The sequence below is a fragment of the Carlito syrichta genome, unplaced genomic scaffold, assembly GCF_000164805.1.
Source record: "Carlito syrichta isolate Samal-C Ts95f unplaced genomic scaffold, Tarsius_syrichta-2.0.1 Scaffold316463, whole genome shotgun sequence".
NCBI classification, from domain to species: Eukaryota; Metazoa; Chordata; class Mammalia; order Primates; family Tarsiidae; genus Carlito; species Carlito syrichta.
This window is the reverse complement of record NW_007260559.1, coordinates 299,195-322,637: the sequence shown is the minus strand read 5'-3', so window position 1 is coordinate 322,637 and position 23,443 is coordinate 299,195. Positions and strand designations below refer to the sequence as shown.

General features: G+C 40.2%; 1 protein-coding gene across 1 annotated transcript in view; it reads left to right on the top strand.

The window, feature by feature from the left end:
* Window positions 1-18,380, top strand: part of ZBTB11 (zinc finger and BTB domain containing 11) — a 36,642-nt gene extending 18,262 nt beyond the window's left edge. The window contains exons 4-11 of the mRNA XM_021707228.1: window positions 1,883-2,727; window positions 2,969-3,145; window positions 8,462-8,704; window positions 9,602-9,746; window positions 11,031-11,148; window positions 14,890-15,048; window positions 15,159-15,334; window positions 16,161-18,380. Coding sequence (XP_021562903.1) covers window positions 1,883-2,727; window positions 2,969-3,145; window positions 8,462-8,704; window positions 9,602-9,746; window positions 11,031-11,148; window positions 14,890-15,048; window positions 15,159-15,334; window positions 16,161-16,678 — 2,381 coding nt within the window. The 3' untranslated portion in view covers window positions 16,679-18,380. The remainder of the gene's footprint in view (window positions 1-1,882; window positions 2,728-2,968; window positions 3,146-8,461; window positions 8,705-9,601; window positions 9,747-11,030; window positions 11,149-14,889; window positions 15,049-15,158; window positions 15,335-16,160) is intronic.
* The last annotated feature ends 5,063 nt before the right edge of the window (window positions 18,381-23,443 follow it).

Here is a 23,443-nt window from a genome sequence, read left to right as displayed (position 1 = left end):
ATCCACTCACCTCAGCCTCCCAAAGTGCTGGGATTACAGGCTGAGCCACCAAGCCCGGCGGGAATTTTTTAAAAGTGGCATTGACTCTAAATTATATATTTAAAAGAAACCCCTAAGATAAATTATTATATAAGAAACACAAAGTTCAGGACAGTATATGTAATACAATACCTAGTGTAAGAAGAGGGAATAAGAATATTTGCTTCATTGTATAAAGAAACTGGGCTGGGCGTGGTGGCTCACACCTGAGCTAGAGTATGTCTTGAGGCCAGGAGTTCAAGACCATCCTGGGTAACACAGCAAGACCTCTTTGCAAAAAAATAAAAAATTAAGCCAGGCATGATTGCTAATACCTGTAGTCCCGGTTACTTGGGAAACTGAGGTGGAAGGATCACCTGAGCTTGGGAAGTCGGGGCCACAGTGAGCTGTGATGCCACTGCACTCCAGCCTGGGTGACAGAGTGAGATTCCAACTCAAAAAAAAAAAAAAAAAAAAAACTCTGGAAAGCTATACAAACTTTTAATCATGCTGGTTATGGAGATAGTGTTAGAATTATCACTGGATAATGTTTTTTCTGTTTTTTGAGTCATATGGATGTTAATTATTAAAATGGCTTTTGAAAATGAAACACAAGCCAGGCACAGTGACTCACGCCTATAATCCCAGTACTTTGGAAGGCAGAGGTGAGAGGATTGCCTGAGTCCAGTGGTTCGAGACCAGCCTGGGCAACATGGTGAGACCTTACAATAAATCAAACCTCTACAATTAAAAAAAAAAAAATTAGCTGAGCATGTTGGCTCATGCCTGCAGTTCCAGTTATTTGGCTGAGGTGGAAGGATTACCTGAGCCCAGTAGGACAAGACTGTGGTGGCCGTGAGCATGCCACTGCATTCCAGCCTGAGCAACAGAGTAGACTCTAACTAAAAAAAAAAAAGAGAGAGAGAGATAGAAAATGAAGCACTAAGAACTTAGAAAAGAAATAAACTTATTTTTTCATATAAGATAAGATGAATTTAATACCTCAAGCATATACTTGAGTAAATAGTTTTATTTCATTCCTTAGATCCAGATTAGGCAAACTATAACCCAAGGGCCCATCTCCCTCCCTTTCCTTTTTATAAAGAAAGTGGTGCTGGGCGTAGAATCCCAGCAGTTTGAGAGGTGGAGGCAAGAGGATTGCCTGAGCCCAAGGGTTCCAGACTAGCCTGGGCAATTTGGCAAGACCTCATCTGTAAAGTGAAGGGAGGGAGGGAGGGAGGGAGGAAGGAAAAGTTGTACATCTTTTTCTAGCTACAATTACAAAGCTGAGCAATTGCAATAGATACCTATGGCCTTCTATATATATTTATCATCTGATGCCAGAAAAATTTTGCTGACTTCTGCCTTAGCTTTTGGATTTTGGTTTTTAGTGATAGAACACTGTTCAAATTTTTATATGACCATCTGTTGTCTAAAGATATATCTATATTTACTGAAGTGAGTTTAGTGGACAGGTTGGTTGCACCCTGCCTATTCACCTGCCTCCCTCTTTTTTTTTTTTTTACCTTCCATTCTCTAGCAGTTGTTCCTTGAGGGGAATTTGAGGAATCCCTGGGGTTCTAAGGAGTACATTTTGAAAATGACTGCCTTACCACATTTTTGAGGTAGTAAGTCTGATATTATTTTCCATATTGGGTATTAAGAGACTCAGCTCATAGAAGTGAGTTAGTCAAGGTTTAATAAGAAACCAGGACAGAAAGCAAATACAGGGATAACTAATTGCAGAATAAATGATCATACTTGCCTTGTATTATATTTTATATGGTCATAATTCTATGTTGTTCCTGTAAAGTGTTTTGGTGGTAATTCACTTCTTTGTCCTCACCTTTCTTGTGTCATTTAGGTTTTTGCAAGGCAAGCTTCCTTCCTTTACTGGAATTTGCCTATACTTCTGTGTTAAGCTTTGACTTCTGCAGTATGGCTGATGTAGCCATCTTAGCTCGTCATCTTTTCATGTCAGAAGTCTTAGAGATTTGTGAAAATGTACATAAGCTAATGGAAGAGAAGCAGCTAACAGTATACAAGAAGGGCGAAGTACAAACAGTCGCATCTACCCAGGACTTACCAGTACAGAATGGAGGTACAGCACCTCCTGTGGTTAGCAATGAAGGAAGCACAGCAGCTTTGTCTTCTGAACTTGGGGATTGTGAAATTGTACTACTGGTAAATGGAGAAATGCCAGAAGCTGAGCAGAGTGGAGAGCTAGGACAACAGCCTGAGCCTCAGGTTTCTTCGGAGGCTGAAGCTGCGCTGTCTTCTGTGGGATGTACAACTGATTCCCATCCTGAAATGGAGCCTGTTGAATTAATAACCAAAAACAATCAGACGGAGCTAGAAACTTCAGACAGCAGGGAAGATAGCACAGTTTCTAGTAGTCCTCCTAAACTTGCAAAAGAGAATGTCGTCAGTAGGTCTCCAGAAAAAAGTGTTGTGGGAAATGATACCCCAGCTGAGGATATCTGTGCCGAAGACATTCTACAACATAGGCAGGGCCTTAGCCAACCTTTAAAAGATCAGGAAAATGTAGACACACTGACAGCGAAGGCAGACTTTGGCCCCGATGATGACACTTACAGAAGTAGGCTTCGACAGCGTTCTGTTACTGAAGGAGGCTACATCCGACTACACAAGGGAGTGGAGAAAAAGCTTCAGAAACGGAAAGCCATTTCCAAGTCAGCAGTTCAACAGGTACGATGTAAAAAGGGCTGATCTTTGACATTGTAGCTCTAGGCTGAAAGCATTCTTTTGATGAACTTATGACCATGGTAAAAACTATTTGGGAGGGAGACAGGTGCAGGGCAGCAACTTAATGTTTTAATACATATTAAGATAATGTGTATAAATTTGAAATATTTTTGTTAGAAATTTGTAACATGACTTTTAAGATCAAAACTGAGCATATTAGCTTGTGATTTCTGCCCTTTATTAGGTGGCCCAGAAGTTAGTTCAAAGAGGAAAAAAGATGAAACAGCCAAAAAGGGATGCTAAAGAGAACATGGAAGAAGCATCCCATAAATGTGGAGAATGTGGAATGGTTTTTCAGAGACGATATGCACTTATAATGCATAAACTAAAACATGAGAGAGCTAGAGATTACAAATGTCCAGTAAGTATATGGAAAGCTAATTGAAAATGGCTCTAATCTCATAATAAATCGAATCCAGTTTACTGCTTGATTGATATCCTACCACTTGTGTTCTATTTCTGACTCATTTATATGGCTATAAGAGTCATCGTCTGATTCATGTATGTCATTTAATGTCCCCTAAACTATTCAGTGACTTATCTCTCCTTCCTGATATCCTAGTAAAATAACAGTAAAAAGATCATTTAAAAAATATTAACTCAGGGTCGGGCTCAGTTGCTCAGCCTGTAATCCCAGAACTTTGGGAGGCTGAGGCGAGTGGTTTGCCTGAGCCTGTGGGTTCAAGACCAGCCCAGGCAACTTGGCTAGACCTCGTCTCTACAATTAAAAAAAAAAAATAGCCAGGCATGGTAGCGTGCATCTGTAGTTCCAGCTACTTGGAAGGCTGAGGCGGAACGATTGCCAGAGCCCAGAAGGTTGAAACTGGAGTGGCTGTGAGCGTGTGTGCCACTGCACTCCAACCTGGGCGAAAGAGTGAGACTCCAACTCAAAAATATATATATTAACTCATAAAAAGGCAAAGAGAACATCTTGACAACTAAGTTCTGAATACAAATAAATAGGTGGAATAACTGATTCAGCACATTTAAAAGGACTTATTTCCAGTAGGAAGAGTTAAGAATTTGCCCATATTGTATTGCAGAATCACCAGACAGTCTCAGGAATTAGTAGTAATAGCTACCATTAAAGTAGAAGCAATTAAATTATCATCCCTGTGCGCTCAGCCGAGGATCCTTCTTATACTCTCTGGAAAAGATAAAACCATAACTGCTCTGGGAAGCATTATGTACGGTGAAGATAGATGTACTGTACCACAAACAGGGAAAAGTAAAAGCTTACATGCTGAATATTGAAACCTTTCAAGTTTTCCCTTTCTTCCTTCCTTTCCTTCCTTTTTTCTCTCCTCTCCTCCCCTCTCACTGTTTCTCAGGCTAGAGTGCAGGCTACCGCAGCCTCGACCTGCTGGGCTCTGGTGATCCTTCTGCCTCAGCTTTCCAAAGCTGGAACTACAGGCATGTACCACCACTTCCAAGTAGCTGGAACTACAGACGTGTGCCACCATACCCAGCTAATTTTTTTTATTAATTGTAGAGACGAGGTCTTGCCAAGTTGCCCAGGCTGACCTAGAATCCCTGGGCTCAGGTAATCCTCTCACCTCAGCCTCCCAAAGTGCTGGGAATACAGGCATGGGCCGTCATGTCCTGCTTCTTTCTTTTTCTTTCTCTCAGAGACAGGTCTCACTCTGTTGCTACAGTGCAGTGGCTCAATTATAGCTCACTGTAGCCTCGAACCCCTTGGCTCAAGCAATGCTCCCATCTCTACCTCCTTAGTAGCTAGGACTACAGGCAAACCATCATGCCCAGCTGCTGCTGCTTTTTTTTTTTTTTTGGTAGAAAAAGGTCTTACTGTATTCAGGCTGGTCTCCGACCTTGGCTCCCAAAATACAAGTTCTCTTTACTCAAGTGCCAGTGTTGGAATCCAGACCCTTAACCCTAAAGCAAAAAAGATTTCACAGAGCTGAAAAATCTGAAGCCCATAACAAAAAACCTAAAGATACTGTTGATTAAACCTTGTGGTTAACAAGTACCCTCTCCCTGCTTACACAGAAATTGTAGTCAGTTTTTGTTTGTTTTGTTTTTTTGAGTCAGGGTCTCACTTTGTCGCTCAGGTTAGAGGGCATTAGAACTAAATCATGGGCCTCCTGGGCTCATCCTTGACCTCCTCAGCCTCCTAAATAGCTGGGACTATAGTTGTGCAGTATCATGCCTGTCTAATTTTTTGTTGTTTTGCCTCGTGTTGCTCAGGCTGATCTCATCCTGGCCTCAAGTGCTCCTCTTGCCTCAGCCTTCCAAAGTGCTAGGATTACAGCCATGAGCCACTGTTCCTGGCCTTAAAAATTTTTTTTTAGTCAATTTTTTAATGTCTTATAGGGATTATTAGACTCAAGACAAAAGATTTCAAGAAAAAACAACTTTGAGGAATCCAAGACTATAGAGAAAACTAAAAAAAAATTCACAATATATGATTTATCGAAGAGATAAATGAAAAAATTGCATCTGCTAAACAGTAACCAGGTGCTATGTTTTTAAAAGGGCACATTAAGGAACAGAAGAGCTGGAAGTGGTGACCCATGCCCGTAATTGCAGCGCTTTGGGAGGCTGAAGCAGGAGGCTTACTCAAGCCCAGGAGTTCAAGACCACCAGCCTGGGCAATGTAGGGAAACCTTGATTCTACGAAAAACTAGCTGGGTGAGGTAGCATGCACCTGTAGTCCCAGCTTTTTGGGAGGTCGAGGTGGAAGGATCACCTGAGCCCAGGAAGTTGAGGCTTGGTGAGCTGTGATTGTGCTGCTGTACTGCAGCCTGGGCAACAGAGTGAGATCCAGACAGGAAGGAGGGAGGAAGAAGGAAACAGAAGAGCTTTTTAGGAATAAAATACATAATAACATACAAAAAAACCCTCAGAAAAGTCAGTAAACTGATTCAATCTCTCAGAAAATAAAGCAATAAGACAAGTAAGAAAATAGAACTGAAAGAGAAAACTAGAGATTTCCAATAGCCTAAGATTTCCAATAGACAAGTAATATTTCTTTTTTTCCCCTTGACAAGTAAATATTTTCAAACAGAATATAAAGGGAAGGAAAGCACTGATGTGACAATCAAAGAAAAATTTCACAACTTAAAGATAGAAGTTTCCATGTTAAAAGTGTACATTGAAAATCCAGAACCCAATTAAAATAAAACTTTGAAAGTACATTATCAAATATCAGAATTGGGACAAAGAGAAAGCATTATTATATTTAAAGATGTGGGGTACAATTCAGGGTTAGGTATACAAATGGTCATTGTACAGATAAAGTTTGGGCCTCACTTTGGTTCCCCCCCCCGTCACCTGGTTTGAGGTCAGGTACCCTTATTGATGAAGTATGCCCACCCCCCACCACCATCCACAGATTGACAGAAGGAGGGAAAGCCATGGTCTGTCTCATAGAAAGAACTAAGGATTAGGATGGCTTCAGGCCTGTCAACAACAATATGGAAACTTCTAGAAGACAAGGCCAATGTCTTTAAAATTCTAAAAAAATTATTTCTGGCTGGGCTCAGTGGCTTACACCTATAGTCTCAGCAATTTGGGAGACTAAGGTGAGAGGAGTGCCTGAGCCTATGGGTTCAAGACCAGCCTGGGCAACCTGACGAGACATGATCTCTACAATAAATCAAGAAAAATTAACCAGGCACAGTGGCTTGCGCCTGTGGTTCCAGCTACTTGGAAGGCTGAGGTAGGAGGATCACCTGAGCCCAGCAGGTTGAGGCTGCAGTGGCCGTTTTATTTTTTATTTATTTATTTATTTATTTGAGTTGGAGTCTCACTCTGTCGCCCAGACTGGAGTGCAGTGGCACGCTCTCGGCCACCGCAGCCTCGGCCTGCTGGGCTCCAGCAATCCTTCAGCCTCAGCCTTCCAAGTAACTGGAACTACAGGCAGGCGCTACCACGCCCAGCTAATTTTTTATTTATTGTAGAGATCATGTCTCACCAAGTTGCCCAGGCGAGTCTCGAACCCGCGGGCTCAGGCAATCCACTCACCTCAGCCTCCCAAAGGCGCAGGATTACAGACTGAGCCACCGAGCCCAGCTAGGGTGGTATGTTTTAAATGTCCTCTCAGTAGACAGTTGGGTTTTTTCCTTTTTTTTTCTTTTTTTCTTGTTGTTTTTTTTTTGAGTCAGAATCTCTGTCACCCAGGCTGGAGTGTAGTTGTATTAATATAACCATGGCTACCACAGCCTCGACCTTCTGGGCTCAGGCAGTCCTTCTGCCTCAGCCTTCCAAGTAGCTGAAACTACAGGTATATGCTACCACACCTGGATAATTTTTTGATTCATTGTAGGGACAGTCTCACCAAATTGCCCAGGCTGGTCTCGAACCTCTGAGCTCAGACAATCCTCTCGCCTCTGCCCCCAGCAGTGCTGGGGCTGCAGGTGTGAACCAGTATACTTGGCAGTTGAAAGGGTTTAATGATGAATTCGTGGTAAATACAAAATAAATGAGTAAAAGAAAACAGAAAAGGTAAAGGAATCATAGTGTACTATATGTGGCCCAGTGATAACACTTACTTGTTAAAATGTAAGCCCTGAAATTGATCTATTAAAAAATATGATGTAACCACATAGAGTGATGGAAATCATTTACATATGTGAGTAGAGGAGTAAAGAAGTCAACTTCCATTATGTATGTTATTTAGAGTTACAAAAATAGACACTGAGAAAGTCAAAAAAGTCAGCCATAGAAGCGACCTATTGTGGAGATGATAGACCAAGAGACAAGTTTTATTTATTGTTTTTAAAAAGTAGGTTTTGTAGATGATGAACATAAATGACTTTGATTTTAAAAAGGACAAAAACAACCAGCCCTAGGCATAGTAGCATAACCGGGACAGCTACTGTAGAGGACTAAGGTTAAAGGATCACCTGAGCCCAGGAGCTTGAGGCTGCAGTGAGCTGTGATCGTGCCACATCCTGGCAACAAAATGAGACCCTGACTTAAAAAGGACAAGAGCTTGCATGAATTCTCAACTACTGCAGGATAAAATCCAAAAACCATCATAGTCTTAACCTTTTTACTTTTTCCAGTCCCTATTTCTGCTCCACCTAACAACTGTTAATGCTCATTCTAATGATAATTTTGTGTCCTGCTATTCCCTTAAGACCCAATTCAAGCCCGGCTTTGTTGACGATGCCTTTCCTCATTGCTCTGATTACCCCTTTTAAATACTTACCATATGTGTGTGTGTGTGTGTGTGTGTGTGTGTGTTTATGTATGTGTATATATGTACATATGGGGGTGCCAGAAAAATATATACACATTTTAAGTATGACATTCGCTCAGAAGGTGGTGTTAATCAAATGAATGCTAGCACCGCCATGTGACCAGCAGGACAAAGAAAATGGCGGAAACACTGTTGCGTGAACATCATACTACACATTACCATAATTTAATTCAACTTTGAAAAGTAATACATAGATACCATCTCTTAAAATGTATATTCATTTTTTGGTGCCCCTGTATATATAAATTGTGTGCTTTAATGGTTAGATTTTAAGCCTCTTCAAGATAGGGCCTGAGTCCCTATTCTCTATAATCTGGCACATGTTGTCTTTTACGTAGTGTATGTGTAGTATATACATTTATTGGCTTATATAATTGTAACAGCAATAGAAAGTATAAATGAGTTTCACTTGACATTTTGTAATGGGAATATATTCACACAATTTTTTTTTAGTTGTGTAAAAAACAATTTCAGTACAGTGCCTCCTTGCGAGCACACCTTATTCGTCATACCAGAAAAGATGCACCCACTTCATCTTCGTCCAGTTCCACATCTAATGAGGCATCAGGATCGTCTGAGAAGGGCAGAACCAAACGGGAATTTATATGTTCCATTTGTGGAAGGACATTACCTAAATTGTATTCTCTTCGAATACATATGTTAAAGCACACAGGTGTAAAGCCGCATGCATGCCAGGTAAAGCCAGAACATTTATTTTGTTATTTGTTTTATTTTACTGTGCACCTGTTTTGATACTGAAAATTTTTTTATTTAGAGAAGTTTATTTTACTTATTTAAAGATGATTAGAACTTAACTATGGGGATGAGACTGGTGATATGTATTCCAGAGCCACTGTCACTCTTGTAAAATGTCAAGGAAATGTATGACTTCTTTAGTTTGTTGCCTGGATCAAGGATGATTCCCTTTTGTGTTATTTAACTTGCTCTCTGAAGTTGTAATTTGTAAAGAATCTGTTTAAGATGTTCATGAAGCTAATTGAATCCTGAGGATGTACAGGGTAAAAATAACTAACTTGTCATCCCAGTCATTCCTTAACTTTAAGCAGCCCCAACCTGGACTGGAAAATAATCCATGGTTTAAACAAATCTTGGTCAGTAAAAATCCCTCCTAAGCTGTGTTCTTCTAGAGCTGAGGAGTACCTAAATATTACCCCAGGGTAATAAATCCTGTGATTAGCCAGCTTTAGTTTTAAAAGCACTGTTCTAGTTGGTGTAGCAGGAAATAGCATAGTTTCCTGAGACCCCCATGTCTTTTATTATAAGGTATAGTTTACCAGTCTCAAAGACAGCATGAGATTTTTTGTTTTTACTATTTTGAGCTCCTTCTTCAGTGATACATGGATTTAAGAACAATTGTAGCAGTATTTATTAAGTATTAAATCAGAAGAGGGTCAGCTTGCTAATGTCCTTGATATTTGTTTCAACTTGCACTTTGTCACTTTGTTTATAATTTAAGTTAAATAACTTAAATATTTACTTACCATAATTTACTAGTTTCTTTGTCCTCATTTTCAAAAACAGCACCTATCTCTCTTTTTGTTTTACTGACTTAATATCCCTGTTCCGTCTTAGGTCTGTGGAAAGACTTTTATCTATAAGCATGGTCTAAAATTACACCAGAGTCTCCATCAGTCACAAAAGCAGTTCCAGTGTGAACTATGTGTTAAGTCATTTGTTACCAAACGGAGTCTTCAGGAACATATGAGCATTCACACAGGTAATGAGAAATTTATATTAACATAGTTATATTTTACATACTGTTAATTTATTATAATGATTATGCTGTGTGTTTGGGGTTTTTTTTTTTTAGTTTTTTATTAATGAGATGGTATTTAAAGTTAAGAGTTTATCTTAAACCTAGTTTTATAGTTGTGTGATTTGTATAAAAAATAATTTATTGCTTTCCCGAGTATAAAAATGTATATGTACCAAGTGTTAAAATCAAGCATAGACTGGGCTCAGTGGCTCAGCCTGTAATCCCAGCACTTTGGGAGGTCTAGGCGAGTGGATTGCCTGAGCCCGTGGGTTCAAGACCAGCCTGGGCAACTTGGCAAGACCTTGCCTCTACAATAAGTCAAAAATTAGCTGGGCATGGTAGTGCGCGCTTGTAGTTCCAGATACTTGAAAGGCTGAGGCGGAAGGATCACCTGACCCCAGCAGGTCAAGGCTATGGTGACTGGGAGCGTGCCACTGCACTCCAGCCTGAGCAACAGAGTGAGACGCCAACTCAAAAAAAGGTCAAGCATAATTTAGATCCAGGCTAAAAAGTTAAATATTAGGCAGATGTAAATGGTAGATGGTTTATAATTTTATTAAATTTTTTCCACATATACTTATTTTTAGATGCTTTAAAGTGGAAATGTGAGAATGGCCAATGAAGTGTAGATACCTGCTATAGAACTTGTATCCAACTCTATTTCTTTTTTTTTTAGAACTTGTATCCAACTCTATTTCTTTTTTTTTTGGAGTTGGAGTCTCACTCTGTCACCCAGACTGGAGTGCAGTGGCCGCTCCCAGCCACCGCAGCCTCGACCTGCTGGGCTCCGGTGATCTTCCGCCTCAGCCTTCCGAGTAGCTGGAACTACAGGCATGCACTACCATGCCCGGCTAATTTTTTTATTTATTGTAGAGATGAGGTCTCGCCAAGTTGCCCAGGTGGGTCTCGAACCCGTGTGCTCAGGCTATCCACTCACCTCAGCCTCCCAAAGTGCTGGGATTACAGGCTGAGCCACCGAGCCTGGCTTCCAACTCTATTTCTATTGCAATCCACACATTATACAAGTATGTCATATTCTTTGGGTAGTAGCCTTTGCAGTACTGCAGTCATTGAGAAAAAAATATGGATTTGAATGTAGTTTATTAGTTTTCTTAGAAGATGTCTGCCAGATGTTATAGCTCCCATGTCCTCTTGGTAAAATAACTTCTGAAATGTGACATAAGGAATTCTGTTGAAAGAGTATTGATTGCTAGATTTGTGACAAAGCTTTTTATTTTTTTGTAGGAGAGTCCAAGTACCTTTGTTCAGTTTGTGGAAAGTCTTTTCATAGGGGATCTGGACTCAGCAAGCACTTTAAGAAACACCAGCCAAAGCCTGAGGTTCGAGGCTATCATTGTACTCAGTAAGTATTTATATATGTGAAGCATTCAGTATTTTTTTTTCTTTTTTGGGTCAGATCTCATTCTGTTGCCCAGGCTAGAGTGCAATGGCACGATCACGGTTCACTGCAGCTTCGAACTCCTAGGCTCAAACAATCTTCCTGCTTTCAAATAGCTGGAACCACAGGCATGTACCACCACACCTGGCTAACTTTTTTATTTTTTGTAGACATGAGATCTCACTGTGTTGCCCAGGCTGGTTTCAAACTCCTGGGCTCAAGCAATCCTCCCACTTTGGCCTCCCAAAGTACTGGGATTACATCTGTGAGCCACCCACCATGCCTGACCCGTTCAGTTAATTTAACTGTGGGTTTTTTTTTTTTTAATGGAGACTGGTCTCACTGTGTTGCCCAGGCTGGCCTGAACTCCTGGTCTTCAGCAGTCCTCCTGCTTTGGCCTCCCAAAGTGCTGCGATTACAGGTAAGAGCCATCATGCCTGGCCCTTACTCAGTTTGTTTTTGAATGTTTTCAGAAAAGGATATTTACAGATAATAGTATACTATAATTTTAGTTCACTCTTGATTTTAATGTCTTTTTTCCCTAAGGTGTTGCTATTTTTTAACAGTTTTAAGATACAAATCATATACAGTACAAATCACTTATTTAAATCAATTTAAAGAGCTTTTCCACAGGTACTCTCTGGAGTTGGGGACTGTAGGAAAGAAGGGTCTCACTGCCAGCTAGAGTCTCTCTCTCCTCTTTTAATTTCGTAACCCCCTTTGAAATCTCTTTTTTGTAGTTGAGATTAGAGTTCATGTAATAATCATTTTAAAGTTTGTACACAATTCAGGTGCTTTTAGTACATTTACAACATTGTGCAAACTAATTCTAGCATGCCTTGGACACTCAGCCAGACAGTTTACAACTCTGACTTATCCATCACCTGCTGTTTGTGCAGATCTGGAAGGTCAGCCAGAGGTGAGAGCCTAGGGCCTTTTCAGTCTTTTCTGCACATGTGCTCAGTCCTGGGTAAGCACGTGGCCCTTTAGATTACCAGAAATACTTGAGTGTTTTCCAGTTTCTTATTCCCCGAAGTATTTCATTCCTAAGCTTTAAATTTGTGTATTATTTGCAGAAAACTGGTATTCCTTGCCCCCAGTGTCAGTGACTACTGTATTTGTCTTAAATGTTTTCAACAAACTCCCCACCTTAACTCAGCCCTGAGGGAAAAAATAAAGGCAAAGAGGTGCGCCTTCAGAGAGCTACCAGATAGGTGAGAAAAAGCCAAAAAAAAATTTTTTTTTTTTTGAGTTGGAGTCTCACTCTGTCGCCCATACTGGAGTGCAGTGGCCGCTCCTGGCCACTGCAGCATCGACCTGCTGGGCTCCAGCGATCCTTCCACCTCAGTCTTCCAAGTAGCTGGAACTACAGGCACGCGCTACCACACCTGGCTAATTTTTTGACTTATTGTAAAAATGAGGTCTCGCCAAGTTGCCCAGGTGGGTCTCGAACCCATGGGCTTAGGCAATCCACTCACCTCAGCTTCCCAAAGCCTGGGATTACAGGCTGAGCCACCGAGCCCGGCTAAACCAAAATTCTTTAAGAATATGTTCCTCTTGTACTAGGAACCTATATTGGAATGCAGGCTGTTATCTAGGGAGCCAGGAAACAGGGTTAGGTTTAGTTTAAAATGCCATAAAGTAACTGGACACAGTGGCTCACACCTATAATCTCAGTGCTTTGGGAGAATGAGGTGGGAAGATAGCTTTAGGCCAGGAGTTAGGTTTTGCTGTGTGGCCTAGGCACATAGCAAAATCTCATGTCTACAAAAAAAAGAAGTTTTTAAATTAGCCAGGTAGAGTGGCACATGCCTGTCATCCCAGGTACTCGGGAGCCTGAGATAGGAAGATTACTTGAAACCAAGAGGTCAAGGCTGCAGTGAGCTATGAGCCACTTGCACCCCAGCCTGGGTGACAGAGCAAGAACCTTGTCTTTTACAAAAAAGCCCAGAGGGCCAGGTGTAGCGGCTCAAGCTTGTAATCCCAGCACTTTGGGAGGCCAAGGCAAGAGGATTGCCTGAGCCCATGGGTTCAAGACCATCCTGGGCAACTTGGCAAGACCTCGTCTCTACAATAAATCAAAAAATTAGCCAGGTGTGGTGGTACACGCCTGTAGTTCCAGCTACTTGGAAGGCTGAGGTGGAAGGATCGCTGGAGCCCAGCAAATTGAGACTCCTGTAGCCATGAGTGTGCCACTGCACTCCAGCCTGGGCGACAGAGTAAGATTCTGTCTCAAAAAAAAAAAAAAAAAGTCCAGAAAGCTCACTTACAGAGAGATTCAGCTATTTTTTTTCTAGATTAAATATTTGCCTAGTCACTAAATTTTGGATTTACTTTTAGAGTTCCCAATAAAATTGATTCTCACAGTTTGCCAGATTATCTACTGCTATTGTGGAGAAATGGGCTTTTTCAGGTTGATATCACTCCAATTAGTCTTTCTTAAAAAAATTTATTTATTTATTATAAAGATGTGGGGTACAATAGTCTTATTTTGAAACAAAAATCATTTATTACCAGTATATTTTTAGTTTAAGTGAAAGCAAACCCAACCCAAACTGTCTTGAATAAAATGTAAAGTTTAGGAGCTGAGTGAGTGGTTTAATGCAAACTGGATTCTGATTCCTTAGCACTTGGCTTTTCTCAGTCTCTATATGGACAGGGAAGTGTCTTCTCAAATACCAAATTATTCCCAAGATCACTTTGGTTTCATCAAAATAAGTCATTTGCTCATCTCTGAATCAGAAAGTGCTGTGCTGCGATTGACTTCGGCCTGAGTTGTTGCGCCATCCCTAGGGCATGGGTGAAGTCTACCCTCAGCACACGGACAGAGAATGAGAGGACTGAGCAGAGATGTTAAAGGGGGGGGTCAGGTGGAGGGGGAGAGACACAGTAAATTTCCTCTATGATAACATTTGGGAACTACACACAATTCTTTCTAAAACATTTCTAATGCACTAAAGATTAAAAAATAAAATAAATAAATAAATAAAAAAACTTAAAGCCCTGTAGACTTTGTTTTTTTGTCTGTTTGTTTGTTTTGAGTCGGAGTCTCACTCTTCACTCCCAGGCTGGAGTGCAGTGGCACACTCTTGGCCACTGTAACTTCGACCTGCTGGGGTCAGGCAATCCTTCTGCCTCAGCCTTCCAAGTAGCTGGAATACAGGCACACGCCACCACATCTGGCTAATTTTTTTTTTTTTTTTTTTTGAGTCGGAATCTCACTCGGTCGCCCAGACTGGAGTGCAGTGGCCGCTCCCGGCCACCACAGCCTCACCTGCTGGGCTCTGGCGATCCTTCCGCCTCAGCCTTCCGAGTAGCCGGAATTATAGGCATGCGCTACCACACCCGGCTGATTTTTTGATTTATTGTAGAGATGAGGTCTCACTGCCCAGGCGGGTCTCGAACCCGCGGGCTCAGGCAATCCACTCACCTCAGCCTCCCAGAGGCGCGGGATTACAGGCTGAGCCACCTTTATTGTAGAGATGAGGTCTTGCCAAGTTGCCTAGGCTGGTCTCAAACTCAGGTAATCATCTCACCTCAGCCTCCCAAAGTGTTGGGATTATAGGTGTGAGCCACCACGCCCAGCCTTTTTTGTAAATTGGGATCATGTCGGGGAATTCTAGAAACCTAAAAATATGTTGAGTTCTTAGTAACTTGTTTTAAGTGAATAAGACGATCCAGTTGGATAATTGAACTTTATTGCAGATGCGAAAAAAGTTTCTTTGAAGCTAGAGATCTTCGCCAGCACATGAACAAGCATCTTGGTGTGAAGCCATTCCAGTGCCAATTTTGTGATAAGTGCTATAGTTGGAAAAAAGATTGGTATTCCCATGTGAAGTCTCATTCTGTCACTGAGCCTTATAGGTGGGTAAATCTAAGAAGGAGTTGAACTTAAAATGAGATACATCTGTCCTTTGCTTCTTAGGGCTGTTGGTGCTTTGGAGAAAATAATTTCGTCATCTTGTCTGTTTTAGGTGTAATATATGTGGCAAAGAATTTTATGAAAAAGCTTTGTTCAGAAGGCATGTAAAGAAAGCTACCCATGGAAAAAAAGGAAGAGCAAAACAGAACCTGGAACGAGTATGTGAAAAATGTGGGAGAAAATTCACTCAGCTAAGAGAGTACAGGAGACACATGAACAACCACGAAGGTAACTACTTAGTGTCATATGTATCTAAATAGAATAAAAGTCAATCCAGTGGTAGCTCTCCCTTCACCAGCCCTTCTACTTCCCTTAATAAGAGATTAATTTCATGTATTTATTCAAGTGACAGATGATTCTGAACCTGAGTACCTAATTATTGTGTATATTGATAGATTCCTTTTCTAGTGAAACTAATTCTATATCAACACTGTTATGCTGCACTAAACTATTTGAAGCCTCTGTTTTACTACCCTAGGATTACAGGATTGCTGTGAAGGAATAAATGAGATTATGCGTGGAAGCTAAAATTTTTCTCTCTGTAACTTCTGTCCATGGAAGTATACTTAGAGAGATTACAGTATAGAATCTTGCTTATTTTAAGGAAAACCATTACATCCTTAATAGAAGATTGCCATAGTCAAGATATAAGGGCTTATGAGTACTGTAATTAAAAAAAAATTTTTTTTGAGCTGGGTACGATAGCTCATGCCTATAATCCTAGGAAGCGTAGGTGAGAGGATTGCCCGAACTCGGGTTCGAGACCAACCCAGGCTACTTAGTGAGACTTTGTCTCAACGATAAATAAAAAAATCAGCCTGTAGTAGTGGCACATGCCTATAGTTCCAGCTACTTGGAAGGCTGAGACAGAAGGATCACCTGAGCCCAGCAGCTTGAGGCTGGAGTGGCCATGAGTGTGCCACTGCACTTCAGCCTAGCTGACAGAGTGAGACTCCAACACACACAAAAAACTAGTAGACATTTTAATTTATTTTGGTACTTGAATCTCACCATATAGACACTCCTGTTTTGTTTTGTTTTGTTTTGTTAATAGGAGTTAAACCATTTGAGTGCTTAACATGTGGAGTAGCTTGGGCTGATGCCCGATCTCTAAAACGCCACGTCAGAACACATACTGGTGAACGGCCTTATGTCTGTCCTGTATGTAGCGAAGCCTACATAGATGCTCGAACACTCCGTAAGCATATGACTAAATTCCACAGAGACTATGTGCCTTGCAAAATTATGCTGGAAAAAGACACCCTTCAGTTCCATAACCAAGGAACTCAAGTGGCACATGCTGTTAGCATCTTAACAGCAGACATGCAGGAACAAGAAAGCAGTGGTCCTCAAGAACTTGAGACTGTGGTGGTAACAGGAGAAACTATGGAAGCGCTTGAAGCTGTTGCAGCTACTGAAGAGTATCCATCGGTATCTACGCTTTCTGACCAAAGTATTATGCAAGTGGTTAATTATGTATTGGCACAACAGCAAGGACAGAAGCTATCTGAAGTTGCAGAAGCCATTCAGACTGTTAAAGTAGAGGTGGCACATATTTCAGAAACAGAGTGAACATAGTAGTGAAGATAAAAAGTGAAATCTCGTGCACTGAACTCACAGAACAGTTGTTTACAATACCACGTGACTGTCTGCTTAGAGTTTACATGTCAAGGCTCTGGGCTGTTGGTGACGTTACATTTCCAAACCTTTTGTCTGGCCAATGAGTTCTGTAGAAAAGTCCATTTATTATAAAGAAATTGAAAACAAATCTATTTGATGGCATTGGTTTATCATGATACCTTTTATGAATTAATGTTTATAAATGACTGTACTAAATTTCAAACTGTACAGTTTCATTTGCATTTTGACATTATTTTATTATATGTTTTGAGTTTAAAAGGCTGCATCAGTTGACTTTTCTTGTTTTATTCTCAAAATATAGAGGTTCTGTGATTTCATTTGCCCTGTTTAAAAAGAAAACTATAATATAAAGCATTTTAATAGGATACATAGGTATATTACATTTTTTAAATGCTTTAGATCTATGGTTCTTGACTTACTATTTATTTTAACTCCTTTTAAGTCAGGGATTCTTTATTTTAAAGCACTTAATGAGTTACATGTTATCAAGTTTGCACAATATATTTATCTATAGGGGGAACCCATAAATGATAGCTAATTTTTAAAATGCAATTAAAATGCATGAAATGCCTATTAAAACCTTACTATACTGTCTCTTCAAGGCAAGTAAATTGACTATGAGAAAAGGATATGGTTGATGGGAAATTTTTCCTTGATAACATAGGACAAATAAATGAAAAAAAGAATCTCATTATTTTGCTGAAAAATGAACAAGTTAATGAATAAACAAGTTAGGTTTGGTATGTTTTTGTCTTTTGTATCATGTTTGTTTAATTTTGTTGAAAAACTGCAGTTGAAATAGGTTAGCAATATAGGGACATTCACAGCAGTCCTGTGGATACCATGTAATTGTCAGATAATTTCAGAATATTAAATTCTTCCATGCAGCCCTCATTATAGTATAATACTTGAAGAAATTAGTTGATTATGGTCCCACCAAATTGTTGAAGGTAATTTTTTTTAACCTTACTTTGAACTACTGGTTCAAAAGATTAATTTTTAAAAGTTACCTAATATATTAATTCATGTGTTTGATTTTTAAATTCCCACCTCTTTAAGCTGTCCAGTTTTCTGATTTTTCAAAATAACCATGGGAGATGCCACATTTCTCTCTAGGAAACTACCACACAAGCTGTAATTGTTAAAATTAAGCTTTTAGGTATTAGAAGCTATACAGTATAAGGTATAAAATTAAGGTATAAGCAGATCACACGTAAATCATTCCTAAAGCACAAGAAAAGAATGTGCCTTGATGTACATATATTGTTAAGATGCTTATTCCAGCTTTCTTTTAAAAAATGGCTTTAAGGATAAAGAATAAATGTGATAGTTGTGCATGCATTATTCTTGTATATATAATATTTGCATTTGCAAATTTCTCCTTATTTTAATAGCTATGTGGCTGACTTTCAGTTTTAAGAAGTGAATTGACGACATACAGCCCGTAACTTCATAATGGCTGCTTGTTTATCTTTTGGTTAGTGCAGAAGTATTTCAACTTGACTAAAATTTGGAATTGTGTCTTTTATGTTCCATTCTCACCATTGTTATTAGATTTAGTTAATTGTGTAAGACCTTAATGTATGTCATAAACATGTAAATAAAAGATGTTGAATCTTGTTTAAAAATGTAAGCATTGAAGTTGAACTTGTCAGTATTTTTAATTTATAAATCAATTGCTGTTATTTGATATGCTATTATTAAGTTAATTCATTTTTAAAGGGAAAGAAAATTGAACACTTTAAAAAATAACTGTTGGAGGGACACTTAATATTAGAACTTCTTACCCTTAAATATACTCTTACCACAAAATTAAATGTAGTGCAATTACATTGGATAATGTAAATATGTAGAATTATATACATTCCATATAGAAACAAATGTTAAAGGGCCAGGTACAGTAGCTCATGCCAGTAATCCCAGTACTTGGGGAAGGCCATGCTTGGAGGGTTGCTTGAGGCCAGGAGTTCATGACCAGCCTGGACCACCTAGTGAGACCCTCTCTCTACAAAACATAAAAAATTACCCAGTAGCCCACACCTGTGGTTCTAATTCCAGAAGCTTAGCAGTTTTATTGTTACCACAAGGGAAACTTCTATGTTTAATTTGTAACAGTTTATTTTAGAAACATGAAGTGTTTTGCTGTTGTCTCAGATGACTTTGAGAAATTAATCAAATCTGAGGGTTTTAGCCACTTTTGCCTACTTGTTATTGCTGTTGCTACTAACTAAGCAACTTGAGTCACTGCTGTTAGTCACCAAAATGCATGTATTATCAATAGAAATGAAGTAAATAATTTTCTAACATGGGCTTTAATCTGTTCATTTTATTAAAAGCCTGTGGTTATTTGCAGAATTTCACAGGTTACCTAAACTGCTAGATTTAGAGCTTAATCCAAACCTTCAGGGTTTGTTGGGGTTTTGTTTTGTTGGTCTGTTGTTTTTATTTTATTTTTTGAGTCGGAGTCTCACTCTGTCACCCAGGCTGGAGTGCAGTGGCACACTCACAGCCACTGCAGCCTCCACCTGCTGGGCTCAGGTGATTCGTCCACCTCAGCCTTCTAAGTAGCTGAAACTGCAGGCACGAGCTACCTTGCCCAGCTAATTTTTTGACTTATTGTAGAGATGAAGTCTCACCAAGTTGCCCAGGCTAGTCTCGAACCCGTGAGCTCAGGCAATACTCTCACCTCGGCCTCCCAAAATACTGGAATTATAGGCATTAGCCACTGCGCCCGGCCTGTTGTTTTTATTATACAGCATTGGTATATACTGTCTGTTCATGATTCTTCCTTTCAAATCTGTCATCTCCTCGGAGTTTCCTAACAGGAGTCTTACATCTAAGGTTCGGCACATATACATTGAAAGCCTTTCTTTCTCTTTATCCTATAAGTATATTAGTAGTAATCATTTGTTGAAGTGTGGAGCAAATAGAAAAATAATTTAATTATTTTAAATATGCCATATGTCGGGCATGGTGGCTCATCCCTGTAATTCCAGCACTTCAAGACCAGCCTGGACAATTTGATGAGACCTCTTCTCTACAATGAATTTTAAAAATTAGCTGGGCATGGTGGCATGCACCTGTAGTTCTAGCTACTTGGAGGGTTGAAGCAGAAGGATCACCTGAGCCCAACAGATTGAGGCTGCAGTGGCATGTTCATGACCACTGCAGCCTCGACCTGCTGGGGTCAGATGATCCTTCTGCCTCATTCTTCCAAGAAGCTGGAACCACAGGGAAGCACCACCATTCCTGGCTAACTTATTGGTTTATTGCAGAGATGAGGTCTCACAAAGTTGCCCAGGCTATTCTCAAACCTCTGGACTCCGACAATCCTCTCGCCTCCACCTCCCAAAGTGCTGGGATTACAGGCATGAGGCACTGCACCCAGTTTTGTTTTGTTTTTTGGCTAGTGAAATGAAGCAGTAGGAATGGGAAGGAATAAAGAAATCTGTAACTGGTCAATTAATTGTAAACACTACTGCACTCAGATCAGTCATCTGAAGTTTTGAAGTTCTACTGATCAGATTTTTTTCTCAAGGAATTTTATAAATTTTAGAGTATGAGTTAATCTCCCATAGGTGCTTTGAATGTTTGTATCCCCTTTAGAATTCATGTTGAAATGTAATCCCCAGTGCAGCAGTATTTGGGCATAATAAGGTCATGAAGGTTTTGCCCTCATGAATGACTTTGTGCCTTATAAAAGGGCTGGAGGGAACTATTTAGACCCTTTTTGCTCTGTTGCCTTCTGCCATGTGAGGATGCCGCAACAAAGTGACATCTTGGAAGCAGAGAGTAGCCCTTACCAAACACCAGGTCTACTGGTGTTTTGGTGTTGGACTTCTCAGCCTTCAGAACTGTGAAAAAATAAATTTTTGTCATTTATAAATCACCCAGTTTGTGGTACTGTATTTTGTTATTATAGCAGCACAAATGGACTAAGGACTTTATTGTGAGGGATCCTATGCCATCTACCTAGGTTCAGAACGGTTCCTTCCAAGTCAGGCTATGTTTTCTTCTGCTGGGTTTCTCCATGAGTATAATGGCTAGGTTCTGTTTTTACATTGACTCCTCAGCCTGTGGTTTCCCAGATGAACAGTTGTCAATGTGAACTCTAAACCAGTGCAAGGACAAGCCTGTGGTGCTGAATCTTCAAGAGAGGCTTTTGGTACACCTGGAGCTCAGCATGTGACAAATGTCCTTATCTCCCTGGACTAGTGATGGCCTTTTGTCTGGGTTGTGTCTTCACTGAAGGTGTAGCTCTTCGCTGGTCCCAGCTTTAAGTGGAGTTCTCTCAGTTTTTGTGGACTGCAAGTCCTGATCTCTTGTCACTGTTGGGCTGTCTCATCTACCTCAGGCTGCTGTGCTTTCCACTCCGTCTCCTAATTGAGGTCCCTACAACATTCCTTTTCTTGCAAACTCAGTGCATGGTTTCAAAGAACGTTTGTTATAGTTTATGAAGCAGAGATTTTCAGATATTTTAGTCTGCCCAGTACTGGAAACCAAGTAGTATTGGTTTTAAAAATGTTCTTACCCTCTTACTCTTTCTTCACATTGATTACATTTTGGCAGTTTTGTTTTTACCCTCAGTACCTTTTTCTTTCTCTCCATCTTTTTCTCTCATCCTGATAACCTTTGAGAAGAATCCTTTAACTTGATTTGTATCTTGTTTTTCCAATTATCTACTGAATTCTTCATTTCAAAAATTATATTTTTATACTAGAATTTCCACTTGGTTCTTCATAAATATCTCTTCCTGCTTCCCATTTCCATTTGTCTTACCTTATCTTGCTGATTTGATTTACATGCTCATTTTTAATTATTTTGTCTGTTCTTTGTGTTCTTCTAAAAAATTATTACTTTGTGTGAATATGCCATAACTCACCATCCTACCATTGATGGGCATCTGGGTTATTTCTAGTTTGGGGTACTATGAAGAATGCGGCAAAGAACATTTGTAATTGTGTCTTGTCTCTTGGTAGATATGTGCACGCCTTTCTGTTGGGTACATGACTAAGAATGGGATTTCTGAGTCATTTGGATTTGTGAATGTTCAACTTTTATCAGATAATACGAAAATAACTTCCAAATAGGTTTTGCCAATTTGGACTCTCACCAGTGGCAATCGCTTTGCATGGTTGCCAGGTACTATGAGTCTTAATACGAAGTTAACTAGCTTTTCACAGAGGTGTATGATAGCACCTCATTGTGGTTTTCATTTATATTTCCCTTATAATAAAGTTGAGGACCTTTTCATTGTTTATTGGCCATCAGCTATCTTCTGTGAGGTAATTATTTTTTAACATCTTACCCCGATTTCAATGGGATTGTCAATGTTTTTCACATTCTGAATGCAAAACCTGTGTCATTTATGCTTTGCAAATTCCTCTCCCATTTTAGAGCTTGTCTTTATTTGTTTGTTTATTTATTTTAAGTTGGAGTCTCACCCTGTCACCCAGGCTGGAGTGCAGTGGCATGCTCACAGCCACTGCAACCTCAACCTGCTGGGCTCAGGTGATCCTTCCGCCTCAGCCTCCCAAGTAGCTGGGACTACAGGCATGTGCCACCACGCCTGGCTGATATTTTGATTTTTTTTGTAGAGGCAAGGTCTCACTATGTTGCCCAGGTTGGTCTTGAACTCCTGGACTCAAAACAATTCTCTCGTCTTGGCGCCTCCCCAAATGTTGGGATTACAGGCATGAGCCATCATGCCCAGCCTGAAGATTGTTTTAAATTACAAGTGATGGCTGAGTTTTTATCATAAATGTATTAATTTTTATCCTATTATATGAATGTGATGCATCTAATAGATATTTTGAATATCCATTCCTGGAATAAACCAACTTGGTATATCATTAGGTTTACCTCGCGAATATTTTTTGTCTAGGATTTTTGCATCTATGCTTGAGTGACAGTGATGTTTATTTTTTTCTTGTACTGGCCTTGTTGGTTTTGTTATCAAAGTAATGCTCCTTTTATAAAATAAGGTCCTTGCTCTTCCAGAAGAGTCCTAAACTCATTAGCTGTGGAACAATAAAGTAGGCATTCTGTGGGCTGTAAGGGGCTGCTGAAACCAAAGTAGGGGGAGGAGGATGTCTGTCCTATATAGGAGGGCTGCACAGCAGAAGGTACTGAAGTCTGAGTAGGGAGTGGGAGGACATCTGCGCGTACGTATGTATGTACTTTGAGTCAAGGCCTCACACTCAGGCTGGAGTGCAGCGGTACAATCACAGCTCACGATAGCCTTGATCTCCTGGGCTCAAGAGATCCTCCTGTAGCTGGGACATAAGCGTGCACCACCACGCCCAGCTAACTTTTCTGTTTTATGTAGAGACACGGTCTCGCTGTTTGCCCAGGCTAGTATCTAACTCCTGGACTCAAGCAGTCTTACTGCCTTGACCTCCCGAAGTGCCAGGATCTGCGTGAGCCACCACACTCCACAGACATCTGTCATAGAATTTTTTTAATCTAGTTTTTGTCCCTCATTCCTGGCACAGAATTTTTCTTTTCTTTTTTTGAGTTGGAGTCTCACTCTGTCGCCCAGGCTGAAGTGCAGTGGCACACTCACTCGCAGAAGTGTGACAGGCTTTGGGATACCAAAGACTTGTGACTGGCATCAGAAGTCAGGGCCAGTTTTGTGAGTGGTGTCAGAACGGAATCATAGGATGCCAAGTTGGTGCCAGAGAATTGGTGTTAAGA